Source organism: Panthera tigris, chromosome D4, assembly GCF_018350195.1.
Source record: "Panthera tigris isolate Pti1 chromosome D4, P.tigris_Pti1_mat1.1, whole genome shotgun sequence".
Classification (NCBI taxonomy): domain Eukaryota; kingdom Metazoa; phylum Chordata; class Mammalia; order Carnivora; family Felidae; genus Panthera; species Panthera tigris.
The window spans coordinates 43,330,664-43,357,434 of NC_056672.1; the positions used below are offsets into that span (position 1 = coordinate 43,330,664).

The 26,771-nt window shown below is 42.8% G+C and overlaps 1 protein-coding gene and 1 long non-coding RNA gene across 2 annotated transcripts in view; both read right to left on the bottom strand.

Moving 5' to 3' along the window:
- Positions 1 to 1,243: 1,243 nt before the first annotated feature.
- On the bottom strand, positions 1,244 to 15,851 carry LOC122233173. Its single transcript, XR_006210665.1, has 3 exons — positions 15,780 to 15,851; positions 2,083 to 2,138; positions 1,244 to 1,288 (listed from the first exon to the last, which is right to left on the bottom strand). It is a non-coding gene; the product is annotated as an uncharacterized LOC122233173 (long non-coding RNA).
- A 2,688-nt stretch (positions 15,852 to 18,539) lies between these two features.
- Positions 18,540 to 26,771, bottom strand: part of SAXO1 (stabilizer of axonemal microtubules 1) — a 94,602-nt gene continuing 86,370 nt past the window's right edge. Inside the window, 2 exon segments of the mRNA XM_007098527.3 lie at positions 18,540 to 19,390; positions 19,393 to 19,701. Coding sequence (XP_007098589.2) covers positions 18,699 to 19,390; positions 19,393 to 19,701 — 1,001 coding nt within the window. The 3' untranslated portion in view covers positions 18,540 to 18,698.

Below are 26,771 nucleotides of genomic sequence, written 5' to 3' on the forward strand. Positions count from 1 at the left end.
GAAGTGCAGAAAAAAATAAAAGTGTATTGTGGCGTTCTTCATCAATTGTTTCCAGTGGAAGGGCAGCAAGTCCTCAAGCCCCCAGGATGTCCACACAAAGACCTTTGTGGGAGGCACTTAAGAACCCCAGCCTGAAAGCCCAATTCCAATCCATTTTCCAACAACTCACCCATCACATCACAGTCTGTTATGCAGTGTAAAAATTAGTTAGAAAGCTCTTCCTGAAATCCCAATTATTTTCTAAGGAGTTTTAGGTTTTGCCTTAAAGAAATAGTCAATACTTGAACTAGAAATACTCACATACCAACAATCAAATAATATCCTACAGAGACCCCAGGGGAGGATGGGAGGGCAGGGATAAGTCAGAGATGCCAGAGCAAAAAAAAAAAAAAAAAAAAACAAAAAAAACCAGGAAGTTTCAAATGGTGGGACAGGCTCAAATAGAACATACGGAAAAGTTTCCAGCCCAAATCACAGAGCTCAGCAGGGAGAAAAAGATCCCTATAAGGATGCTCCCAACCACAGCGTAAAAGTTCAGAATCTTAACCACAGGCAGGTCCTGGGATTCAAACTGCTCATACCAGAGTCCCCTGCTTGGCCTCAGAAGTTTCTAGGACTTTGACAGCATGAGCCCAGAAAATCTGGGGCCCATCCAAACCAAAATCATCAATAATCACCAAAGCTCATTCATGCCTCAGTTTCTCACCTTTGAAAAGAGGATATCTCCTAAGATAGGGTTTTTATGAGAAAACTAGCAGTTCATTCACATTGAGGAAATCTAGGATCTCCTGGCACATCACTGAAGCGTCACCAAATGTTAACTACCTTGAAGACAGGGAGATGAGGGCAGAGCATTGGTCCTATTTCATATTCCCATTGTCAGCTGTGAAAGACTGTCCCTAGGTTTTCATTTTTGAGTGAGAAGGACATCAGTCGTTCCTTCAAAGTTCAGTACTACACAATAGTGTCAATAAGAGAGACATTAGTGAACCCAAATCTGTATATTGGAACATAATAGCACATGTAGCCAACTCACCAAAATATTGACATACTTTCAGAAATAGTTCCCAGGACAGCTGTTACCTTGTAATCCCAATGTACAGTCTAGTTTCAAATCAAATCTCCCATTTCCTTTGATTTACTAAAAAAAAAAAAAAAAAAAAAAAAAAAAAAAGGACAAATGCTCATTCAAGAGCAAACATACATGTAATGTAAAAGCTAAAGTTAAGGATATCTCACTTACCAAGTGGTAGATTTTCTCATAAACAGCATGCTATGATAATCAATCCTGCAAATAAATCCAAAAAAATCCAATTTTATTAATGACTTTCAGCTAAAATGAGACAACTTAGAGCTCAATAATCCATCTGTGGGCCTCCCCAAAATAGGCAAATTCATCCACAAAGGATAAGGGACTTATCGGGTGAACAGAAGGATGAAGCTCTTGGAAACAGCCCAATGAAAACTGACCTACTGGGTGAATTATCCAAGGAAGGATAAATTAGTAAACAAAATAAAGTGACACCCCCTTGGTTTTGTCTCTTTCAGTCCCTCATTTTGTTCAATGAACCAGCCATGATTTAAAGACTTCAGGATTCAGACTCAGAATACACTGAATGTGAGTTACATCAGGGAAGGTGATCTACGCATGTCACATACAACCAAGCAGGAAAATACTGATGTGGATACAAGCCTCAGTCAGTAAAGAATTGAATACTCAATGAATTCTACCAACCCTGTAAGATTAAAATTAACCTAAAATTATCATGTGTCCCCACATAGCCATGCAGTCCACTTGGAGATGCTTTTACAGGTTAAATGCGTATGAGCCAATCAGAGACTGTGATCTTTGGCTGAACCGCAGTTTCTTGTTCATAGCACCCGAAGGTTTTCAAATGTATGTTGCTACCTCTAAACTGGAAGGCAGATATGGTAATCAAGGTTTTGCTGGCAAGAACTGAGCTGTCACCTTGCCTGTCAACCAGAGGTTTACAACTTCACTCAGATGGATTCTGTGAAGCACCTGGTCCCAATCAACCATGTGTCATGCTTCTGATCACACAATATACAGATGTCACTCACCTCTGTGTTTTCCAAAGGCAAAATCCATCTTCAACCAAGGATTTCCCAAGCTGCTCCTAAAGATATGGTTTATATGTGTGTAAACAGAAATTAAACGTGCAGTTTTACGTGAGTGAAGAGAAAGCAGACAGTAGGGAATGGTTCTCCTGCTGAACATAAATAATGTTTGTTTAAGCAGAATGCTTAGGAGGGCCTGAGAGATTGCACAGTCAGCATCCAGACCAGAAAGCATGCCTGGGAAACCTGCTTCCTTTTCCAAGATGACATAAACAGCCCTCCTCTGGGTCTTTGTGATAGCCAGGGTTGACCTTGTTACAACTCCCAAAAAGGACAGAAGACAAGCTGTGAACAGCTTAGTTACCAGGTAAGCAACTCAGGGAAATGTTTAATGGCCAAGGCAGGGAGTATGGTGATGAAGTGCATCATGGGCTTGATTTTCTCCTCCTAATCCTCACCATCTTTTGTTTAAATAACAATGAAGGGGCCAGGAAATGACTGAGCTGAGGCCAGCTGAAGGATGACAAAGTTGTCCAGACAGTCATCCAGGTAGTTCTGTCCTATAGCTGAAGATCAGTGTGTCAGTGCCAGGGTGCAGAGCAGGGCCAGATCAATAGGCCAGTCACTCCTGAGCTGAATTTCTTTACCTGCACAGGGCCTTTCTATTGGAATGGAGACACTCAAGGCAACCACCTGGGAGCAAGCCCCCATGATTTGGATCTTCCACTCCCTTTGCAGTGTGAAGGTCTAGCCTATGCACTAAGGTCCAGCTGGGATGGAAAACAACCAAAGTTCTCATCTGGTCTGGTGGACTTCACTCTACCTTCCCCTGCCAGATAAGCATTTATCCCTTCTCATCTCCTCTCCTCCCTGATTTCTTTTCCCATCACGTATCTTCCCCTTCCCTCAGAGTCTGAGAAACTCTTGCCAAGTGCCAACTCTGTGCCAGGTCCAGGCTGGGCCCTGGGGACATGGCTTTCAGGGAACTCAGAGTCCAATCAGGAAAGCAGACATATCTCACCACAAATGCCAACGTGAAGTCCCAGGTTTGGGGGAGTTTCCAGCTCAGTTTTCTTCTTCGTTTGGTTCCTTCACAGTCAGCACCCAGGGATTTCTCCTTTTATTCCTGATCCTTTCTCATTGGGACTTTACAAAGGTATCCTGACTGAATAAATCTACTCCCTCCCACTTTCTCTTCCAATCTACTCCCCATATAGCAGCTAGAACTATTCTATTGCCTGCAAACACATCAGTGTAACCAAATGCATATGTGTGAAACTAACTTAAATCTATACCCTAAAGGCAGTTAGCTAACATTTAATTACCCAATCATAAACCCACCCTCCAAAAGTGACCAGTGCAAGGATTTCAAATACTGTTATCTAAATCTGCACCAGAGGGTTTCTTAATTAACGCAAAGTTCATTAATTACACACCAGTGATATGAGCAGTCCTAGAGGTCTGAAAAGGATACATGGCACCACTGCCCCTGTATTAACAGTCTGAGAATCCAGCAAATCCAACAGCCGGGAGCCCCAGGTCTAGAGTTGTCCTTGGTTCTGTACACCACCATCCCCCCACCCCAAGCCACCCTGCTCAGTTTGTTTGATTTGACTAGAGAAGTTTTTGGCTGATCTTATGGTAGGAACATTCACCTTGGAGTAACTATCAGAATGCCTGGATTTGGACAATATGACTTATTTGAGTTCAAAGAGCAGGTTACAGGACTGTGTTGGGCCACTTTGCTGGCATTTACGCCCATGCCACAATTTGGGCCGGGATTGTTTTCAGTGAAACACACCATCTTAGGAGTAAGGCTGCATAGGTGGAGACAGAGAGCTCCAGCCTCTCTTGATGGAGCTACCCATTTTACCAAGGTAACTCAGAAACTGGTGATTAGCCAAAATGGCTTAAATCCATTCACAAAGTGATCTTTGCAAAAGATGGCTTGCACTATACCAGTCCACTGTTTCAAAACCTTCCACACTTTCCCACTGTTGTCAGGACAAGGAACAGACTCCTTTAAATGTCCTGAGGCGCCCTGCAAACTCATCTCTGGCCACTTTCCCTGGGTGACAGGCCTCAGTTCTTTGAAAGCTCCATGTCCCAATCTCCTTTCCCTTCTTACCTTCCCATAAACCAATGGAATACCAACCACCACACCCCTCCCCACCTGCTCTTCCTTTGTGATTTCTTACTTGGAACCCAGGGCAGGCAAATATGGAGGCTATAAATGTTTGTTACTCACCACTTCCCTCAAGATTGCACCGTTTTATAACTTTTTTCCTACTGCCCTGTGGCAAAGCTGGAAAGCTGGGCCTCTCAGAACTTTGACAGCCCACAGAGGTGGATGCAGCCTGAGACTCAAAGTCAGTAGTCAAAGGCAGGGAATCCTGTACTCGTAAGCTATTCTCCCCCTCCATTCCTCCTTTCTTTCCACACTGCACACATCCACTTTTCAGGGCCAGGTTTGGATTTATGGCTGAAAACTCAGTGTAAGTATTTACAATATCCCCTCTTCTTTCTTTTTCATGACTGAAGTATAATTGACACACAATGTTTTATTACTTTCAAGGGTACAACATACTGATTTAACAATTCTGTGTATTACTCAATGCTCACAATATATGCAGTCACCATACAGTGTTATTAAGTTATTGACTATATGCCCGATGCTGTACTTCTCATCTCTGTGACCTATTAATTTTATAATTGGAAGTTGGTACCTCTTAGTCTACTTTATTTTGCCCATTCCCCCACCCACCCCCCTCTGGCAACCACCAGTTTGTTCTCTGTATTTAAGAGTCTGTTTATTCATTCGTTTTGTTTTTCAGATTCCACATATAAGTGAAATCCTATGGGATTTGTCTTTCTCTGCCTGACTTATTTCACTTAAAAGCATAATACCTTCTGGGTCCACCCATGTCATCTCAAATGACAAGATCTCATTCTTTTTTTATGGCTGAGTAACATTCAGCCATTTTGTGTCTGTATGTGTACGTGTGTGTGTGTGTGTGTATGTGTGTAAACCATACATGTATATACACCATATCTTTGTTCATTCATCAATGGACACTTGAACTGCTTCCATATCTTGGCTATTATAAATAATGCTGTGATAAACAGGGGTGCATATATGGTCAATTAATCTATGACAAAGGATGAAAGAATATATAATGCAGAAAAGACAGTCTTTTAAATAAATGGTGCTGGAACAACTAGACAGCTACATACAAAAGAATGAAACTGAACCACTTCCTTATACCATACACAAAAATAAATCAAAGTGGATTAAAGACCTAAATTTGAGACCTGAAACCATAAAAGTCCTAAAAGAAAACATAGGCAGTAATTTCTTGGCCTTAACAACATATTTATGGATAGGTCTCCTCAGGCAATGGAAACAAAAGCAAAATAAACTATTGGGACTACACCAAAATAAAAAGCTTTTGCATAGCAGAGGAAATCATCAACAAAACAAAAAGGCAGTGTAGTGAATAGGAGAAAATACTTGCAAATGATGCATCCAATAAAAGGCTAATATCCAAAATACGTTAAAAAAATGTATACACCCAAAAAATGTGATTAAAAAATGGGCAGAGGAATGTTATTCAACATAGTATTGGAAGTCTTAGCCTCTGCAATCAGACAACACAAATAAATAAAAGGCATCCAAATCGGTCAGGAGGAGGTCAAACTTTCACTCTTCGCAGATGACATGATACTCTATATGGAAAACCCAAAAGAGTCCACCAAAAACTGCTAGAATTGAATCATGAATTCAGCAAAGTTGCAGGATATAAAATCAACACACAAAAATTGTTTGCATTCCTATACACCAACAATGAAGTGATAGAAAGAGAAATCAAGGAATCGATCCCATTTACAGTTGCACCAAAAACCATAAAATACCTAGGAATAAATCTAACCAAAGAGGTGAAAAATCTATATGCTGAAAACTATAGAAAGCTTATGAAAGAAATTGAAGAAAACACAAAAAAATGGAAAAAGATTCCATGCTCCTGGATAGGAAGAACAAATATTGTTCAAATGTCGATACTACCCAAAGCAATCTACATATTCAATGCATCCCTATCAAAATAACACCAACATTCTTCACAAAGCTAGAACAAATAATCCTAAAATTTGTATGGAACCAGAAAAGACCCTGAATAGCCAAGGCAATCTTGAAAAAGAAAACCAAAGCAGGAGGCATCAAAATCCCAGACTTCAAGCTATACTACAAAGCTGTAACCATCAAGACAGTATGGTACTGGCACAAGAACAGACACTCAGATCAATGGAACAGAATAGAGAACCCAGAAATGGACCCACAAATGTATGGCCAACTAATCTTTGACAAAGCAGGAAAGAATATCCAGTGACATAAAGACAGTCTCTTCAGCAAGTGTTGCTGGGAAAACTGGACAGCGACATGCAGAAGAATGAACCTGGACCACTTTCTTACACCATACACAAAAATAAACTCAAAATGGATGAAAGACCTAAACGTAAGACAGGAAGCCATCAGAATCCTCGAGGAGAAAGCAGGCAAAAACCTCTTTGATCTTGACTGCAGCAATTTCTTACTGAACACGTCTCCAGAGGCAAGGTAAACAAAAGCAAAAATGAACTACTGGGACCTCATCAAAATAAAAAGCTTCTGCACAGCGAAGGAAACAATCAGCAAAACTAAAAGGCAACCGACAGAATGGGAGAAGATATTTGCAAATGACATACCAGATAAAGGGTTAGTATCCAAATTCTACAAAGAACTTATCAGACTCAACACCCAAAAAACAAATAATCCAGTGAAGAAATGGGCAAAAGACATGAATAGACACTTCTCCAAAGAAGACATCCAGATGGCCAACCAACACATGAAAAAATGTTCAACCTCACTCATCATCAGGGAAATACAGATCAAAACCACAATGAGATACACCTTGCACCTGTCAGAATGGCTAACATTAACAACTCAGGCAACAACAGATGTTGGCAAGTATGCAGAAAAAGAGGATCTCTTTTGCATTGTTGGTGGGAATGCAAGCTGGTGCAGCCACTCTGGAAAACAGTATGGAGGTTCCTCAAAAAACTAAAAATAGAACTACCCTATGACCCAGCAATTGCACCACCAGGCATTTATCCAAGGGATACAGGTGTGCTGTTTCAAAGGGACACATGCACCCCCACGTTTATAGCAGCACTATGAACAATAAAGTATGGAAAGAGCCCAAATGTCCATCTATGGAAGAATGGATAAAGAAGAGGTGGTATAGATATACAATGGAGTATTACTAAGCAATCAAAAAGAATGAAATCTTGCCATTTGCAAGATGACAACTGGATGGAACTGGAGGGTATTATGCTAAGTGAAATTAGCCAGTCAGAGAAAGACAAAAATCATATGACTTCACTCATATGAGGACTTTAAGACACAGAACAGATGAACATAAGGGAAGGGAAACAAAAATAATACAAAAACAGGGAGGGGGACAAAACAGAAGAGACTCATAAATATGGAGAACAAACTGAGGGTTACAGGAGGTTACTAACTAGGGGGATGGGCTAAATGGGTAGGGGGCACTAAGGAATCTACTCCTGAAATCATTGCTGCACTATATGCTAACTAATTTGGATGCAAATTTTAAAAAATAAAAAATAAAATTTAAAAAAAATGGGCAGAAGACTTGAAAGACATACAGATGGCCAACAGACACATGAAATGATGCTCAACATCACTCATCACCAGGGAAATGCAAACTCAAAACCACAGTAAGATATCACCTCACACCTGTCAGAATGGCTAGTATGAAAAAAGACAAAAAACAAGTGTTGGCGAGGATGTCAAGAGAACCCTCTTGTACTGCTGGTGGAAATGCAAATTAGTGCAACTACTGTAGAAAGAACACGGATGTTCCTCAAAATATTAAAGATAGAGCTACCATATAATTCAGTAATTCCACTGCTTGAGTATTTACCCGCCCAAAAAAAAAACCACTAATTTGAAAAGATATACACAATATCCACTCTTCTAACTAGATCCCCCCAAAAATGATCCTTTGTTTTGCTGAAAAGATGATGGTGGGTGCAGAAGAATGCAAAAGTTTGCAAAAGAATGAGACCAAGACTAAACTATACTACATGATAAAAGGACATAAAGATCCTGAGGGACAAGACCTGGATGACTGTGGCTGGAGAGATGGGGGAGGGAAGGGGAGGCAGGTCATGTCTCAGTTGATGGTCACAATCTAAAGGAAACCATGCCCACCCTCCAAGCAGACAACTGCCCTCCTTCTCCCTCAAGGTACCTGGTGCCTAATAACTCTAACTTTGGGAAATCTTTCCTTATGTACTTCAGAGAAGACTCCCTTTTCCCTATGGGTCATAGTGCAGAAAGGGGAAACAGAAAGAGGAAAAGTTCCTAGAATTCACAGAATGCTCTGTTCACCCCCTCAAACAGACCACATGGGGACCACAGCAGTGAGTACAAGCACCAGGCTAGTCTGACTACAGAGCCTCCTCAAAAACTGCTGTACCTTGCTTCTCAGAAGCAGCCTGCTGGCCATCCAGCATTCACATGTCTACCCAGCCCTCCCCAAACTCAGTGGAGAGACCCTGTCCTCCTAGTCTCTGCGACCTAAGGTTCTAGAGACATGCTTAATTCCCAGTTGTTTTCACCCACCTCTAATCACCAATTCCATATGGCCTGCCTTCAAAATATGCCCAGGATGTGACCCTTTTCTCATCAGCCCCACTTCTACAGCCTGGCATGGGCCTGCATCCTGCCAGGCCCTGCTTCTACGCTGGCCCCCTGCAGCCCCCTCACAGAGCCTGGGTGACTACAGGGATGGTTGTAACATATACCAGATCTGAGCACTTCTCAGTTGGACCCTTGACATTGCCCCCCAATTCCAAATTCCTGGCCATGGTCTATACAGCCCTCACAGAAATGTGCCCACCTCAGGCCCTTTTGCTCTACATGTTCCCTGGGGTCATCTCCCCCTTTGAGCCTCTCAAACATCATCTTCTCAATGAGGCCCACCTTGACCATCCCATTAAATACCACCTGGGCCTCCCAGAACTCCTGGGCTTCTCCATTCCAATTATGTTCTCCTTTTTCATGGTGCCTATCACCTTGTAACTTACCAATTTACTTATTATGCTTTTCATATATTATGTGTTGGTTATTTATATTATACATATCTTATTATATATAATTACGCATTGTTTATTATTAATGAGTGTCTGTCTACCCCACTAGACTATAAGACCCACAAGGGCAGGACCTGTATATGTTCTACTTACTGATGTTGTCCAAAGCACCCGGAAGAGTGCCTGGCACCCAAAAGATATTTTCTGAAGGCATGAACTAATGTATGTTTGTGTACACATACAGACGGATGGGAGAAGAGGAAGGAAGAAGTGTGGTCAGTGAGTCCACCTATCCTGAGGACCAGAGCTAAGACAGGGGTTATGGGGTAGAGGAGGAAGAAGAGGAGGAGGAGGAGGAGACATAGAAGATGAGATGTGTGAAAGGAAAGAGCATGGTTTTGAAGTCACTACCCTGGGGGTGGAGGGGGACTCCCTGGATGGCGTAGAGAAAAATGAAAAACAGGGAGATGCTGGAAAGCAACTGAGGGCCATCAGGCGGGTCCCCAGGAGATATCCCCGGGGCAAGACCATAGTGAGATGTGCAGCAGACCCAAGAGTCTGGAAAAGGGCCCCATGATAGCTCCCAGAGTGGATGGCAAAGGTAGGAAACACAGCATTTTTGGAGCTATGGAATCCTAAAGAGCTTGGTAATCAAGAGGCAAAACCTCCCTAAATAGCACTATTCGAAGATCATAGTAAAACAAACAACAGATGTGACTACATGTTACCAAATCACAAGATGAAAATACCTTTTTCCTCCAAAAGGCCCAAGGGATCTTTTTCTACAATGAAGAGAATCTAGTCTTAATGTAACTATTTCCAACAAAGAGCTTAAAAATTTAAAGATCTCTTCATATACCTTCAGCTCCTGGATGTAATCATTCCTTCCTATGCATTAACCTTATAAGTAAGCAAGCATTGTGTAAAGAAGCTCTGTTGCAACCCAATCAACATCTTTGTAAATATCTGTGTGTTTCCAGAAGCAATTAGTGAGTAAGTCTGAGTGCTGAGTACAACGAACAGTGGAGAATCAATCACACGCACAAACAGCTACCATTCCCAGAGCTCATACACCTATACGCCGCATGGCCCTGGAAAGGCATTCAAAAATTCATTCTTTATCCTCAAGATCAACAGCCTCCTACATCTCTCCAGCCTTCCCCTTCTTTCAAACCCATGGTGTCACTTCACTGTTCACCCAGCTGGTTCTACAAACATCATTTCCTCCACTGGGAGTCAAACATCATTCCCCCAAGTTACTTAACCCATCTGAGCCTCAATTCCCCTCAGTTCCCTGCCTGAACAGGGAGATAACAACAGGAGCAGGAAGCACATATGGATGCAGTGAGATGGCAGGTGCTGTTGCTGTCAGAACTTAAGAGAGCTCTACACAGGAGATAACAGACTTGTGTCCACTCTCCGGTAACTGAACTTTCCCAGGCTCCCTGTACCTGCCCTCTGGCTGGGCCAGAATCTCCCATTTATCAAGAAGCCAAACAATTTCAACGGTCAAGGACTAGGATGTTTCAACACTCAGAGTTGACCCTGAGGCATAGCAGGATTCGCTGAGGTTTTTAAATCATCAAAGAAAGGTTCAACTACATGCTTGCATGCGTGCAGATTTTACTGTATTCTAAACTTATTTGAAAAAAAAAATGTATGATGAGCACTTGGCACTGTTTCTCCATGTGTGTTCCAACAGATTTTACACAATAAAAGGGCTCTATTGTCAGAGTTGGAAACTGTTGTCTCTGCCTGCTCAGAGTTCATCCCTCCCCTTGCCTGGAAACTCTACGGCTTCCTTTGGGGACCCACCCCATCCCAAGCCCTCCCATGTTCACATAGCTTGCATGGGGTTGACCCTAGCCATAAACACTACTCAGTCCAGGGGTGGACCCTGATTCAGTCCTGGACAGGGAGGATTTTCATTCTCCCTGGCCATGGCAATCAGTTCAGAAAGGACCAGGAGTCTCAAGCCAGGCAAGAAACTCATTTCAGGGATTTTTTCTGGAACCCCTGGGAAGGAGAAGCCCTTTAGCTAAAGAGATGTTGTGAGCTTAAAATTGCTGGAAACCATCACGTGGAAAGGGCCTGCCTAAGAAGGCAATGCAGAAGAAAATAAAGGCAAAAGATGAAGACCAAGCACCCATTGCATCCTTCAAGCCGCTGGATTCAGCTGTGCCTGAAGCCCACAGATAAAGCCCTAGACTGTTCAATTGCCTGAACCAAAAAATTCCCTTTTCACTTCTGCACTTGTAATTGCAATAATACTGATCCATGAACTGGGTTATACAAAGTTAAGCAAGGTTCCTTTAATATAGGGTTTCAGAGAGCCTTCAAAATATCATTATGCAATATGAATCTCAAACTCCCAAACTTCTATGTCCAATGAACTTTTTTGAAGACCATATCACAGGACTTTTATTCCATAGAAAACACCTTCATAAAGGCTAATAGATATTACCTGTAGGTTAACTTCATATTAAAATACTCCAAAGCTCCAATCCCTTATAATTCTGGACAAATGAGACAAATGGGAATTCATTTACCCAACTCTGTTGATGCATTTGGCCAGACTTGATAAGTGTATGTGTATAATTTTTTATAATTTTTATTAAATGGGGGTCATAAGCATAAACTATGATATATTTTTCCAGACTTAATAAAATACGTGTGTATGTACATGTGCAAATGTGTGTGTATACACACACATACACGTACATTATTTTAAATTATTACATTGAGGTCATAATTCCTGAGATGCTACACTTTTGAGTTCTGCATTTTAAACCATTTTTTGGTCTCTAGCCCCACTGCCAGGCTGTCACCCCTTTCCATTTAGATGTTGGCCTCTAGCAGAAGAGCCATGCCCCCGTCCCGCCCTTCTGAGGGCTAGTAACCCAGATAAGAGAAACTCATTGGAACTGTGTGTGAAAGAAAGAAAGAAAGAAAGAAAGAAAGAAAGAAAGAAAGAAAGAAAGAAAGAAAGAAAGAGGAAGAAAAAAGGAAAGGAAAGGAAAGAAAGAGAGAGAGAGAGAGAGAGAGAGAGAGAGAGAGAGAGAGAGAGAAAGAAAGAAAGAAAGAAAGAAAGAAAGAAAGAAAGAAAGAAAGAGGGAGGGAAGGAGGGAAGGAAGGAAAGAAGGAAGGAAAAAGGAAAGGAAAGAGAAGGGAAAAGAGAAAAAATGAAGAAAAGGAGCCAATATGAGCAGAGTGAGGGCCAGGATCAGGGGTGCATAAAGTACCTGAGTTTCCATACATGAAATTTGTCAGTGATTTTAGCAACTTAAAGCCAGCGTGTGTCCAGGTTCTAGCCACAGTTTTGGACATGGAAGGTTCCAAATAACTGGCCTTCAAATATGGGAGGTGTTCTAACACTGAGCCAAGCAGAGAGACTCTCCATGTTGATAGCAAGCACTGAACTCTGCTTAGAAACTTTAAAATGAAAAGTGGGTTGTTTTTTTAAGACTGGGAGATCCTATTGTGCCAAAAATTCCATTTCTTAGTTTATAAGTCATTCACTGGCATAGATGCCAAATTTTCATCATTTTTCATGCATTCTGTCTGCCTATGTTTCTCAAGTAGCTATTTGCCTGTTTAAAGGGTATTCGTGGGCTCCCCTGTTTTATGATCCTATCACATGAAATGGATGAGAATCTAGGACATGAGGGAGTAACCATGCTGCCTCCTTGGCAATGAAAGAATAGCCTTGGCCCTGGGTAGATTGGCAGGGTGCAGGTGGCAGGCAGGTTGGTCTGGGTAGTAAAAGCCCAAGACAAATCAGTGTTAGATTCAGTCACAGGAGTGAAAACTTCCTGAATCCTTTTGGTTAACATCAACCTGGGTTTGCTGCTGCACCAAGAGGGTTGACAAGAAAAAGCCATCAGGACTTCTCATGTCAGCATCCAAGGATCCAGAGACAGGGACCAGGAGCACCTGTGGTACAGAAGTATGACTTAAAGCACAGCCCAGCCTAGCATTACCCTGATGCCTTTTCCAGAATCCAGAGCACATGTTCTGGAAGGCTCCAGGGCTCGTGTTGCACCCCCAAAGTGGGGAGGAGCCAAGCACCTGCTCAGCCAGCCTTGTGGAAATTCTGAGCCTACTCTGCCAAAGCAAACACCTCCTCCTGGCCCCCACCCCCAGTATTTATGCTCAGAAGGGCCTCTGTCTTCCTGCTTCCAGGATGCTGACCAGATGTGGGCCTGGGTGATGGCAGGGCAGGCCTGAAGAGCCAAGGGATCATTTAATCTGCAGTTAGAACTCGTGCACACCCCCACCCGGCCCACTAGCTTCCTCTTGGCAACTACACAGCTGAAAACCACTTTTAAAGGAAATAGATCCCTCAATTCATCTTTATGCCAGAGGTGACCAGATCCCAAAAGGGTGCATCACTGTGGAAAGGTGTGGTTGTGACAATGCCCCTGCCTTGGAGCAGTTCGCTTCACTCCTGCTTTAGATGCAGAAGCTTGGGGTGGGGCAGCCAGTTATTCTATGTATGTTATTTCGAACATGCTCACGGCAATGAGACTACAATGGAAGGTACCTGGCGGACACAAAGGGAAAGCAAAACCACGAGACAGAGTACTTGCTCCCCCAGCCACTCCAAAATGGAGCCCCGGCACTGGCCAGGACTGTGCCTGCTCGTGTCGCATCTGGGCTGTGGTCTCTGCTCAGTTGAGAGCTGTCTCTGAGCCCCTCAGACCTTCCCTCTGTGAAGTTGCTGGTGATGTGTGAGAAGGGTGAGAGGGAGGATAGGTGAGGCCAAGGATGCAGGGAGGGGAGTGCCGTCTGATGCTGTCTGCACAGCCTTGGGAAACAGCCGGGGGTTCAGAAGCCCAAGCCAGGGCTCCCTTCACCTGTACCTACCAGTTGGCCTGGTACTTATTCTACACTGCCCACCTCTGCCCTTCTGCCGAGTCAGGGGTGAAACTCACCCTCCAGGTATGCTTTCCAGTTGAGAAAACCCCCAACAAAATCCCATTCGTGCCTTATCACCTCCATGTGGCTCCATCCATGCAAGGCCAAGGGGCAGGCTGCCTGCCTGTGCCACTCTCCTTCCTGCCCCACTCACATACACCATATTAAGCTACAAAAAATCAATAATGAAACTGCCAAAACCATAGTGAGCAAGATGGGAGGAGGACCGTCAGTGGACAAGGGATTTCAAGAAATGTGAAGTTGACAAGAGGCAGATGGGAGAAGGAAGACTGACGAGTGCAGAAGGGGAAGCTTACTCTGCCAAAGCAGAGAGCAAAACAGTCACAAGAGAGTCAGAGCTGACAGGGAGCAGGTCTGCGAGGCAGAAACAGGCAGGGGGTTGAGGCTTAAAACACAAGCTACACAGAAAGCAGGGGACAAATTGTGCTAAGGATGGGGATGGCTGTAAGAACCACTTACGATGGCCCCACCATCTCCACCCTCCAGACCTGGCCTACAATCTTACCTTACCTTACTTACCTTACCTACCTGGCCTACAATCTTAGAGTCAAGCCAAAAAGGGAGGGCTCATCCTCACAGACAGTGACCCTTGAGAAAATGCAACATTTGAATGCAGGTCCTTTAACCTGTACTTAGTGCTCTGTTTCTACCTTAACTGGGGGGGCAAAGTAGAGAGCAGGTTCCTGATCACCAAAAAAATGAGAGTGGTGTGCTGGGGTCATCATTCCTGTATGTGGCCCACTGTCCAGGGGACCAGGGGATATTACCTGCCCCGCTGACAAAGGCACCACCCCATGCATGACACAGGCAGGGAGACACCGTTGTGGAGAGTGGGGCCTCATCTGCTGGGATGAACCATATCCCAAACCAGAAGACCATGCCCAACCAGCCCAGGGATTCCACACCAGCAAATCTCACTAGCTGCAGCCCATCAGCCACACTTGGAGACTCTGCTTACTCGGATAAGATGGAATTTGCCATCTTTGGGCTTCAAAAGCCCTATCCCTGTTTTCTTCCCCAGAACCTCACCCCCAAGCGTACTGGATCCTGCGCTGGAGCAGGTTCCCTGCTTGGCCATAAAACTCTTCCCTCTGCGTTTGTTCTTTGGTCTCTAATAATTTTTCTTTTTTAATATGCATAAAGCCTTGAGATGCTGGGCTATGGTAGGTGATTAAGGACCCACTTCATTCTCACAGGGGGAAAATTATACAATAAAATTATACATTTGTACATATTTCTGAGTATTTGGCAGCTTCCATTACCAGGGTTTGTTGGACAAAATCCTACCAGGTGTTAGAGAAGTGCGTACACACATGGACAGGTGTTTTAATAGAGGTGTTTCCAACAAACTCTTAAGTGGAAGCTGGATACACAGAACTGATGAAAAAGAGCAGGAGAGGGGAACTAAGTCCCCATCTGCTCAGCTCACCTTGTTTCCCTCCTCCTGACTCCAGTTACTTCCTAAAATGACATTTCCAGGGAGCACAGGTAGGAACCCCAACTCAGAACAACTAAAAACTAACTCAACTATATGGGGGAAAAAAGCAGTTATGGAATTATATGGAAACTATATACGGTGAAAAAATAAAACAAGCAGTTAGGCTTACCTTCGCACATGTAAACAATGACCGATAAAATCACGAGTAGATTCCATTAGGTACAACTCAGCAACCATCTTCATTATCCTCATCACCATCATCCATGTTTAATGAGAGTTACCCATGAGCCAGGGCCAAGTGATTGACCTATATTCTTCATTCAACACACACAATGAAGCCATAGGGCCAGTAATGCTATTATTCACATTTTAACAAATTTGACCAAGGTCTCATAGCTAGCAGTGACAAGGGCCAAGAAGCAAACCCAGGTCTGCTGGGCTCTCTCCTTACATGTTGTTAGCCACTGGGTTCCATTAGTCTCCTAACAGCCACTTGTATCCTCCCTTACATAATTTCTGTGTTTTCTGAATTTTTTACTGTATTAACCACTTTCATAATAAAGATATTTTGAGACCAAAATGGACAGACAGAAGAAAGCAGATTCCTTAATTCTGGTAGAAGTGGGCAAGGTAGAGATGCCCTAAGTGGCTCATCTAGCCTGAAGTCACCTGGAGGTAACCCCTAAATGTCACAAAGGAAGGACTCAGAGGAAATTCCTCACCACAAGAGGGCTAGCACTCTTCAACAGGCCAGGTCCATCCATCCTTCTTCAGCTTCTTTGTAGTCATCAGAAACATTAGAAAAGCTTATTGGTCTTGATATACAGAGCATGGTCCTACAACTAAGAGGAAAGGAAGAAGCAGGGAGTATGAGAGAACTAAAATTCCCAATCTACCAAAACAGACCATGTCTAAAATCGTTAAGTCAACAGACAACAATATATGTATATGATTTAAGAATATGAAGGAAAATATTAGCAGAGACATAAAATAATGTTACATTTTTCTCTGGGGAACCAATAATGGGGGAGGCCAAGAGGCTGGAGCATAAGAGATTGTTGCATTTTTATAAGCATTTAGCACCATTTGGCTTTCTAAGTCAACTGCCAATATTTTTGACTTGTAAAAAATGATGAAATAAAAATAGAACTCACCCTCCTTAGCGGTCTCCTTTAGCTTAATGCACTCCAGGAAGGAGCTCAGAGAGAATGTGGTTTGATGGTGTTTGTAGAACCACGTGATCTGGGACGTGGCAGATGGGAAGTACCTGTTGCCATGGGAAGAGCACTGGATCTTGAATCAGAATGCCTGGGTTCTAATCTTGATCTTGGTGCTCTAAACTCTGTGGCCTTGGGCAAGGTGTATAACCTCTCTGAGCCTTTCTACCCCATAAAGGCAGGTAGATATCCAGACCCCATATAACCAACAAGAGGATTAAATGATTTTTATCCCAATTCAGTGATACAAACCAAACTTCATAGTGAGGCTGCGAGGCATGGGACCTCAGAGGTCTGGGCCAGGCAACTAAGAGGCACAGAAAGACTGGACCCCAGATAAAAGATACAGGTTTCTTGCCCATGAACCAGGCACTGAGCCTAAAACCAAGTCTCTAGTTCAGATTTGAACTGAAGTCTCCTCCTCCACACACTGTTCCCAAAATTTCTAAGACTATGGAATATATTTGGGGTTCTGTGGGCTCAAAAGGGAGGTAAGTGTCCCTGGTGTCAGCCTGCATCCCTCTGAGTGAGGTTTACCCAGAATCCATCTGACCCTGGCATAAATCCTCTTGGACAAAATCTCTGCTCAATTCTTTCCAATTCAAAAAAAGGGGACACCTGTGTGGCTCAGTTGGTTAAGTGTCCAACTCTTGGTTTCGGCTCAGGTCATGATCTCACAGTTTGTGGGTTCAAGCCCCATGTCAGGCTACACTCTGACAGTGCAGACCCTGCTTGGGATTCTCTCTCTCTCCCTCTCTCAGCCCCTCCCCCCACTTTCTCTCTCTCTCCCTCTCTCCCTTTCACTCAAAGTAAATAAATAAAAATAAACTTTAAAAACATCATAAAATTACCTAGCCTTAGAATCAAGCCTTACACCCAAAAGAGAAAACTCCAGCCTTTTCTCCAAGACAGGGTCCAACTCATCACTATGTCAAGCTTCACCACAAGTCTGGTCACAGCTGTCATTTTTTTAAAAAAGTAGGTCCAGCCTTCCAAGAACCAGCCCAGCACAGAGCAATTGTTCCAGGCTCCAAGAACTTAGAAGAGCCCACAGTTTCTGCTCACAGCCCAGGGGGACGCCTGCCAACTACCTGGTTGAAAAGGGGCCCTTTTTCCCCCTCCACTCTCTGGAATCAGAGCCAGCACTGGTTTGGGGGTAAGAGAGACCTGGCACGTCCATGCTCCCCTGAGACTGCCACAGACTCTCTTTCTCCCCCACCCCCTCCATTTCCTGTGACTGAACAGCACTATTCAGACAGCACTACTCTTGGCTGGTATGTCAGGGTGTGAAAAGGTAGAAGGGATGTCCTGTAAAGCAGCCCTGGGCAGAGAGAACACAAAACTCCAGACTGGACACAAGGTACTCTCACTAGTACTGGGATGCGATGGGGGCTGGAGTCTGGAGTCTCCCCAAAGGTCTCAAGGAACACACGCTGTTCTCTGCAGAGACAGCCCGTGGGGTGAACACACAGACCTGCAGACCCATTCCCCCCCAAACCAAGTTTATTTTTTAGCACTTCATACTTGGCAAGGGTCAATTATGATAGCAATCCATGCAATGGTTAAATTAATAAAATACTTCTGGTTCAGAGAAAAACCCTTCAGACCAGCTTTGATTCCATCAGCACAAGGTAAGGGACCAAGGGGGCTAGGCAGCCAACGGAGGGTAAAGGGGAGTATTTAGCCAGTGATTAAATGGCATTTTCCTTGACTCAAGTGATTCTCATTTTATTCAAGTGTCCTGGAAATGATGCTGAAGACTTTTTTTTTTTTTTTTCCACTTTGGGGAATTCTTTTTTGGCCAACAAATAACTCTCAATCATCTGCTTTTAAAAGTATTGTGCAATTTCTAAGTAACAGTTTTTTAAAAATCAGGCTGACACTGCCAACTCTCGCTGGTTGGGGTTTTCCGAATCACCTACAGAAAGACGGCTGCCCTGCTGAGAGCCTGTCCGGGAGACCGGCCTGTATATCTTGTGCCCCAAAGCATCCGTTTCCTCAAAAATGTAGCCAGGAGGCTCAGGGTATGAAGCCAGGCACCTGCCCATGTCCTTGGGAGTAAAGCTGATGGTGTATGTGGTCTGGCCCTCCACAGGGATATTTCCTCGGGAGCCAGCCCAAGGAGGCTTACAGCTTTTGGTAATGATGGGTGGGTGGGGCACATAGTGAGCCCGCGTGGTAGTCAGACAGTCCAAGGGCTCAGTGGGAATGTTCAGCTGGGGAATGGGTTTGGCTGGCTCCATGCGTGTCCCCGGCCATTGCTTGTAGTCATCCTTGGTGGTAGTGGAGCTTTCAAAGCGGCCACCCTTCTTGACTGAGATCACCGGCCGGAAGGACTGAGCTGGGGCACCCTTAGGGTACGTGTAATGGGCCTGCACTGTTGTCAGAAGGTCCATCTTTTCTTCAGGAGGGACATAAGCAACAGGAGCTTTGGAGAACATCTGGGGCGTTGGCCAAGCTTGGTACTTGTCTCTAAACTCAGTGGTGTTAGAGAAAGGCGTTTCTAAACCACAGGACCTGGCTGGAGGTTTCAGACTCTTGGCTGGCTCTCCCATCAGGCCCGGAAAGACTCTTTATGGGTGGTAAGGCTTTCAAAGGGGATTTCACAGGGACTGAACTTCGCTGCCTCATACGCAAAGCGTTTCTCCATCGGGTGGGCCACGTAGCTCATCTTATAGTTAGTTAGATCCTCCAGGGGGATGTTACAGAGCTTGGGCATGGCCAGAGGCTTACAGCTCATGGTGCTCACTAGGCCCTTTACAGAATAATCATCCTGGTGTGTAGTTCTACTATCAAATCTGGTTGATGCTGGTCGGTAATGGTGTTCTGGACGAAGTAGCTCTCGTCTTGGTTGGTTCCAGGGTAAATAATCAGCTGAAAATAAAACAGAAGTGGTAATCACTTACAAATCAAGTCCATATAACCTGCATGTATTCTAAGGGGCTCCAAAGCCTTAAACCAGTCTCCAGTGAGATGGTCCTTGAGACAAAGGAAGAATAGGTTCCTACCACCACCTCAACCAAGGACTTAATATTTCAACTTTATGGTACTTGCAGTTACTGTTCAGAACAGATACATTTATAGGAGTCTCATCATACCCCACAATGCCGCATGCAGGGATCTTAGAGGGTCCACCACTGTGGGAGGACCTAGTGATCTGATTCCCTCTGAGGAGTCCAACCAGTGGCTTCTCCTGATCCAAGAACAGTTCTGTTCTTCTGTGGGGAAGTGCCCTTTCTGAATCAGCACAGAGTGACTGGGAAGATATGCATGCTGTAGTGAGACAGGGGATTCACAACCTCCCACTGGTGGGCCACCAGCCAGACCAAACAGACCTCTCTTCCCATATTGTGACCATGATTGTATCCCTATAACCCACACATTTAATCCATATAAAGCAAATGTGCTGCCCCAAGAGAATAGGGGCATTGTACTGGCTAGTGAGAGAATAGCAGCTGCCACCTGCATTGAGTTTATTATATGACAGTCAATGTTCTAAATACTTTCTACATGAACTCATTTAATCATCAGACAGGCCTAATCAGGTGGCTGCTTTCAATATTCCCATTTTAAAGATGCAGAAACAGGCACAGAGAACTTAGGGAAATTTGCCAAGGTCACTTGGCTAGAAGTAGAAAAGCATGAATGCAAATCCACCTCCAGATTTCCTGGAGAAATTCCAGGAATTTCCTCCAGATTCCACTACCTGGTTCTGACAATCAAGGAACACTATGTACCAGCTAACTGTGCTCAGGAATTTCCATACATGACCTTGTTTCATCTTACAACCCTTTGTGATGGGTATAATTACCTCTATTTTACAGATTTCCTTTTCGTTTGTTGTTTCATATTTAAGTTTTAATTTTATTTTTTATTTTTTAAAGTTTACATCCAAATTAGTTAGCATATAGTGCAACAATGATTTCAGGAGTCGATTCCTTAGTGCCCCTTACCCATTTAGCCCATCCCCCCTCCCACACCCCCTCCTGTAACCCTGTTTGTTCTCCATATTTATGAGTCTCTTCTGTTGTCCCCCTCCCTGTTTTTATATTATTTGTTTCCCTTCCCTTATGTTCATCTGTTCTGTGTCTTAAAGTCCTCATGTGAGTGAAGTCATATGATTTTTGTCTTTCTCTGACTGGCTAACTTCACTTAGCATAATACCCTCCAGTTCCATCCACATAGTTGCAAATGGCAAGATTTCATTCTTTTTGATTGCCAAGTAATACTCCATTGTATATCTATACCACCTCTTCTTTATCCATTCATCCACCGATGGACATTTGGGCTCTTTCCATACTTTGGCTATTGTTGATAGTGCATGGGGGTGCATGTGTCTCTTTGAAACAGCACACCTGTATCCCTTGGATAAATGCCTCGATTTATCTGGAGTCCAAGAGCAGGACTCAGAGAGGCTAAGGAATTTCTCTAAAACTCACGTGGCTAGGGAATTAAGAGTTGGAATTTAAACCACATAGTTGACTCCAAAGTCATGCTCTTCTGACAGCCTGTATTATAGTTAGGAGCACTGTGTATCTGGAGAGAATGAAGGTTCAAGAAAATACTAGTGGAAAATAATCAGAGAATATTTGCAGAAAGAGGAGAATTTCAGCATGTTTGAAGAATGAAAAGAATTGGCCACCTGTATCTACAGGATGTCTGTCTCAAGAGGAACCTTTGCTGGGGGGACTGGAATGGCCAAGATAACAAGAGGTCTGCACCCAAAGAAAACCTGCCCTAAGGGTGGCCCCCATGCATCCTGAGGAGGTTTTGTCCTCAGACACCACAAGAGACTTTTCAAGTAACTTCCCCACACAGATCTAAGGGGCAGCTTTGAAATTAACAATGTAGGTGAGAAAAATAGGACAGCAAACTATGTCATTCAAACACTTTGACACTGCTTCCGTTCTTTTTGTAATACTGGGCTCACACCAAAGTCCTACATTGCCCCCATTGTGCCTATCAATTACCAGATCTAAAGTAACCAATATGAAATCCTAGTGGACCCTCTGAATCCACAGGGAATTCTCTTGTTTACAGCTTTACAAAGGATTAGTACAAAAGCAGCTTCTCAGGGGCCTTGGTTATATATAGCCAATATCCGTGGACTCCATAGGCACACTTTCTTTTAAAACACCTTTATTGAGATATAACCTGTATAACACAAAATACACCATCTTACATTTTTTAATTATTCAATAACTTTTACAGACCTGTACAACCATCACCAAAATCCAGTTATAGAACATTTATACCCCAAAAGTATCGATCAAGCCTATCTGCAATTAATCTTTATTCCCATTCCATCTGCTCTTGGTCTCTATAAATGCACACTTTCTATACATTTTATATAAATATAATTGCACAATATATAGCGTTTTGTACTGGGCTTTTTTCATGTAACATAATTGAGATTAATCCCTGTTGTAGCATGTATCAGTTCACTTTTTTTTTTTAATTTTTTTAACGTTTATTTATTATTGAGAGACAGAGACACGGAGCATGAGTGGAGGAGGGGCAGAGAGAGACAGAGACACAGAATCCAAAGCAGGCTCCAGGCTCTGAGGTGTCAGCACAGAGCCCAATGCGGGGCTCGAACTCGCAAACCACGAGATCATGACCTGAGCCGAAGTCGGACGCTCAACCGAGCCACCCAGGTGCCCCCAATTCACTCCTTTTAACTGCTGAATAGTATACATTATATGGATACACCAAATTTTGCTTATCAAATATTGATGAATATTTGGGTTGTTTATACTTTTTGGCTATCAGGAAATTTTCTGCTATGAACATTCATGGTCAAGTCTTTGTGTGGATATATATTTCATTTCTCTTAGGTAGATAGGCAAATGGTGTAACCTATGTTATATGGTTTATCTATGTTTAACTTTTTAAGATAGCACAAACTTTTCCAAGTGAATGTACCATTTTACATTCTCACCAGCAATTTCTCCACATCTTCACCAACACTTGTTGTTGTTGTTGTTTAATCTTTATTTTTGAGAGAAACTGTGTGAGTGGGGGAGGAACAGAGAGAGGGTGACAATGCAAAGCAAGCTCCAGGCTCCGAGCTGTCAGCACAGAGCCCAACGTGGGGCTCAAACCCACAAACTGTAAGATCATGACTTGAGCCAAAGTCAGAAGCCTACCCGACTGAGCCACCCAGGTGCCTCTTGTTATTGTTTTTTAATTACAGACATTGTAGTAGGTGTTTAGTGGAATCCCATTACAGTTTAATTTAAATTTCCCCAGTAATGCATGATGGTAATAGAAATAAACACAGAGAGTTAAAAAGGAGCAGACACAAGAATATGTCCCAGATGAGAGAACAAGACAAAACCACAGAAAATGGGCTAAACAAAACAGAGGTAAGCAACATGCCAGATAGAGAGTTCAAAGTAGTGGTCATAAAGATACTCACTGGACCCTAGAGAAGAGTTTCCAGTGAAAACTTCAACAAAGAGACAGAAAATACTTTTAAAAGAACAAGTCAGAGGCACCTGAGTGGCTCAGTTGGTTAAGTGTCCAACTTTGGGTCGGGTCATGATCTCACAGTTCATGAGTTTGAGCTTCGCATTGGGCTCTCCATTCTCACCAAGGAGCCTGCTTCAGATCCTCTGTCTCCCTCTCTCTCTGCCCCTTCCCCTGCTCATTCTCTCTCAAAAATAAACATTAAAAAAAATTTTAAAGAGCCAGTAATAGTTGTGTTTATTAGAGCATTATTGACAATAGCCAAGGTATGGAAGCAATGCAAGTGTCGATTTATAGATGAATGAATAAAGAAGATGTGGTATATATACACAATAGAATATCACTTGGCCATGAAAAGGAATGAAATCTTGCCATGCAGGACAACATGGATGGACCTAGAGGATATTATGCTAAGTGAAATAAGTCAGACAAAAACCAATACCATATGATTTCACATGTATGTGGAATCTAAAAAAACAAAACAGGGGTGCCTGGATGGCTCAGTCAGTTAAGCATCTGACTTTAGCTCAGGTCATGATCTCACAGTTCATGGGTTTGAGCCCCATGTCAGGCTCTGTGCTGACATCTTGGAGCCTAGAGCCTCCTTCAGATTCTGTCTGTCTGTCTCTCTCTCTGCCCCTCCCCTGCTCACACTGTGTGTGTCTCAAAAATAAACGTTGAAAAAAATAATTTTTTTTTAATGAGCAACAACAACAAAAAACCCAGATTCTTAAATACAGAGAACTGTTGGCTGCCAAAAAGGGCCATGAGGGTCATCTTACTGCCTTCAGTCCTCCATTGTTTCTGATGAGAACTTTGTTTTTATTGTCATTTCCCTGTATGCGATGGGTTTTGTTTTTGTTTTTGTTTTTGTTTTTGTTTTTCATTTTTGCTTCTTTTCAAATCTTTGGCTTTGGCTTTCAGCAGTTTGACTATTATGTGACTAAGTTTGGATCTCTGTTTATTCTATTTGGATTATGCTTCTTAGATATGTAGATTAATCTTTCTGCCTTTTTCTTCTTCTGGGGCTCCAATTGAGTCTGTTGGTACAGTTGATAGTATCCCACAAGTCTGAGTTTACTTTCCTCAGTTTTTCCCTGTTGTTCAGATTAGATAATATTTGTTTATTTATCCCCATTTCTTTCTTCTGCCAGCTCAAATCTGGTGTTAAGTCCCTGGAATTATTTTGTTGCTATTGTTCTTTCAACTCCAGTGTTTTCATTTGATTTTATGACTTCCCTTTATTGGTATTCTCTATCTGATGGGAAATTGTCATATTTTTATTTCTTTAAACATGGTTTACTGTTGTTCTTTGAACATATTTATAACAGGTACTTTGAAATATTGTCTGGTAGGTCTAATATCTGGGCCCCTTCAGAGTTAGTTTTTATTCACTGCTTCCCCCCCACCCCCCATTCATGGATTACATTCCCCTGTTTCTTTTTAGGCCTCATGATTTTTTGTTAAAACTCAACATTTTAGATAACATGCTATCCAGCAATTCTGGATTCTGACCCCACTGGAAGCTGTTTTCGCTGTTTAGTAACTTGCCTGCAGTAATTCTACACAGTTTTATCTCCCTTTAAGTGTGTGATCACTGATGTTTTTGCTTAATTTCCTTTTTTAATTGTTTTTAAGCCAAGATTCCTACAAGTCACCCTGGGTTAGCATTATTTAGTAATCAACCAATGACTGTCAAAAAATTATGCTTAAACACCTTAAGCCAGTATGGCTTTCACCCTTTGCTAATGACTATGTGTGTGGGTTAAGGGACAGAGTCAAAGATCAGACAATTTACAATTCTGCCTTGGCTTTCAGTTCCTTCTGGGATTTCTCATGTCTCCTCCGTACCTGAACCAGGCATCATAATCAGCCAGGGAAGGTGAGTAGATAACTAGGCCCTGTCTCTTTACCTTTCTTGAGCCTATATACTGCCTTACCCATATACAATCTTCTATACCACAAGGAGCTTTCTCATTCTCTGGATCTTCTTGTTAGATTTCTGGCTGGTCTGCTGGTCTGTTGCTCAACCCAACTAATTCTGCAACCCCACACTAGCTGCAAAAGTTGTATTCACTGATTTTTGTTGTTGTTGTTGCTGAGATCAGTATTGTTTTTACTGAAACCCCTGGGTACGTATTGTACTCCAAATCAAGTTAGCCCCAACTGACAGGAGAGCTGCTAGTTTTCACAGCACAGCCTACCCAGGCAGAACCACCACGCAGATCAAACATGGGGGCACAGGTCATGGAAGCTGCCCCAGGATGAAACACCACAAACTCCCACTTTTTGTAATGATGGTTTAGCAGTTATTCTTAAATAAATGCTTCTCAATTCATTGTATGCCTGTAGTTGATTTCCAGAGCCCTAAAATAGTTGATTTTTATTGTTTGGTCCAGTTATATTATTGCTTTTTGAGAAGAGGATTTACTAAGCTCCTCACTCCACCACTCCGGAAGTACTGACACCCCCACCCCCAGGCACACTCTTAAGTTTATTTTAGGCCAATAATACTACCAACTATTTATTTTAAATTGGCCTCATTTTAATTGAAAATCTAATCTTTCTCCAAGAGCCATTAATGGCTCTATCAGCATCTTGAAAGCATTAGGGGGCCTTAGAGGGAACCATCTTGCTGAATATAAACCACATGTTTCCCCTTCAGACTTCAGGCCTCACTAAAATGGGGGCATCTACCTGTAGATGCCTACACACTGCCTCAAGGTACGTGGGGGTGGGTAGGACAGGGCTTTTCTGGCCCTCTTCTGTGATGGATGAAGTGTTAAGAAAACAGGTTCCAAGGCTGAAAGTTGCCTCATGTGATTTCTGATCCCCAACAATACAGTTGAAACCACATTATTATCCAACCTCCTAACTTCCTCCACCCAACATGTATTACAAAAAACCTCCATAGGACCTTGAAAACCTCAGAATTCCACATGACAAACTATTTACACGCCTGAAAAGTCATCAGTAAAGCCCTTCAGGGCCAGGGTGTCATGTGGGTAATTGGCAAGAATCTATTTAAAAGAGATTCCATTCAATAATGTGTCTAAAAAAAAAAAAAAAAAAAAAAAAAAAAAAAAAAAAAAAAAAAAACTTACCTAAACATAAAGCTAAGCATCAAGTAATTACACTTTCAATCTTTCCAATTGCACACTGTTTTGAAAATGTCAAAATTACAACCAAATGCTGCTGGAACATATTTAATGGCGGTTTGCTGGACCCCAGTAAAGGTGCTGGCCATAATAGAAGGAAAAAAAAGTTTGCCTATTTTTCCTGTAGAACTACAGTAAGTGGAACATATAATATAGATGGCCCCCATTGAAATACACATAGTTAATGACCTTGGACTTTGGTTTCTCTTTTCCTTTGGAAGTAGAATCGATATGTGCCCATGAGACCATGAAGGTTGCTATGAGAAAGACTTACTGAAGCAGCAAATGGCTACAAGAGACAAACAAGCCATGGAA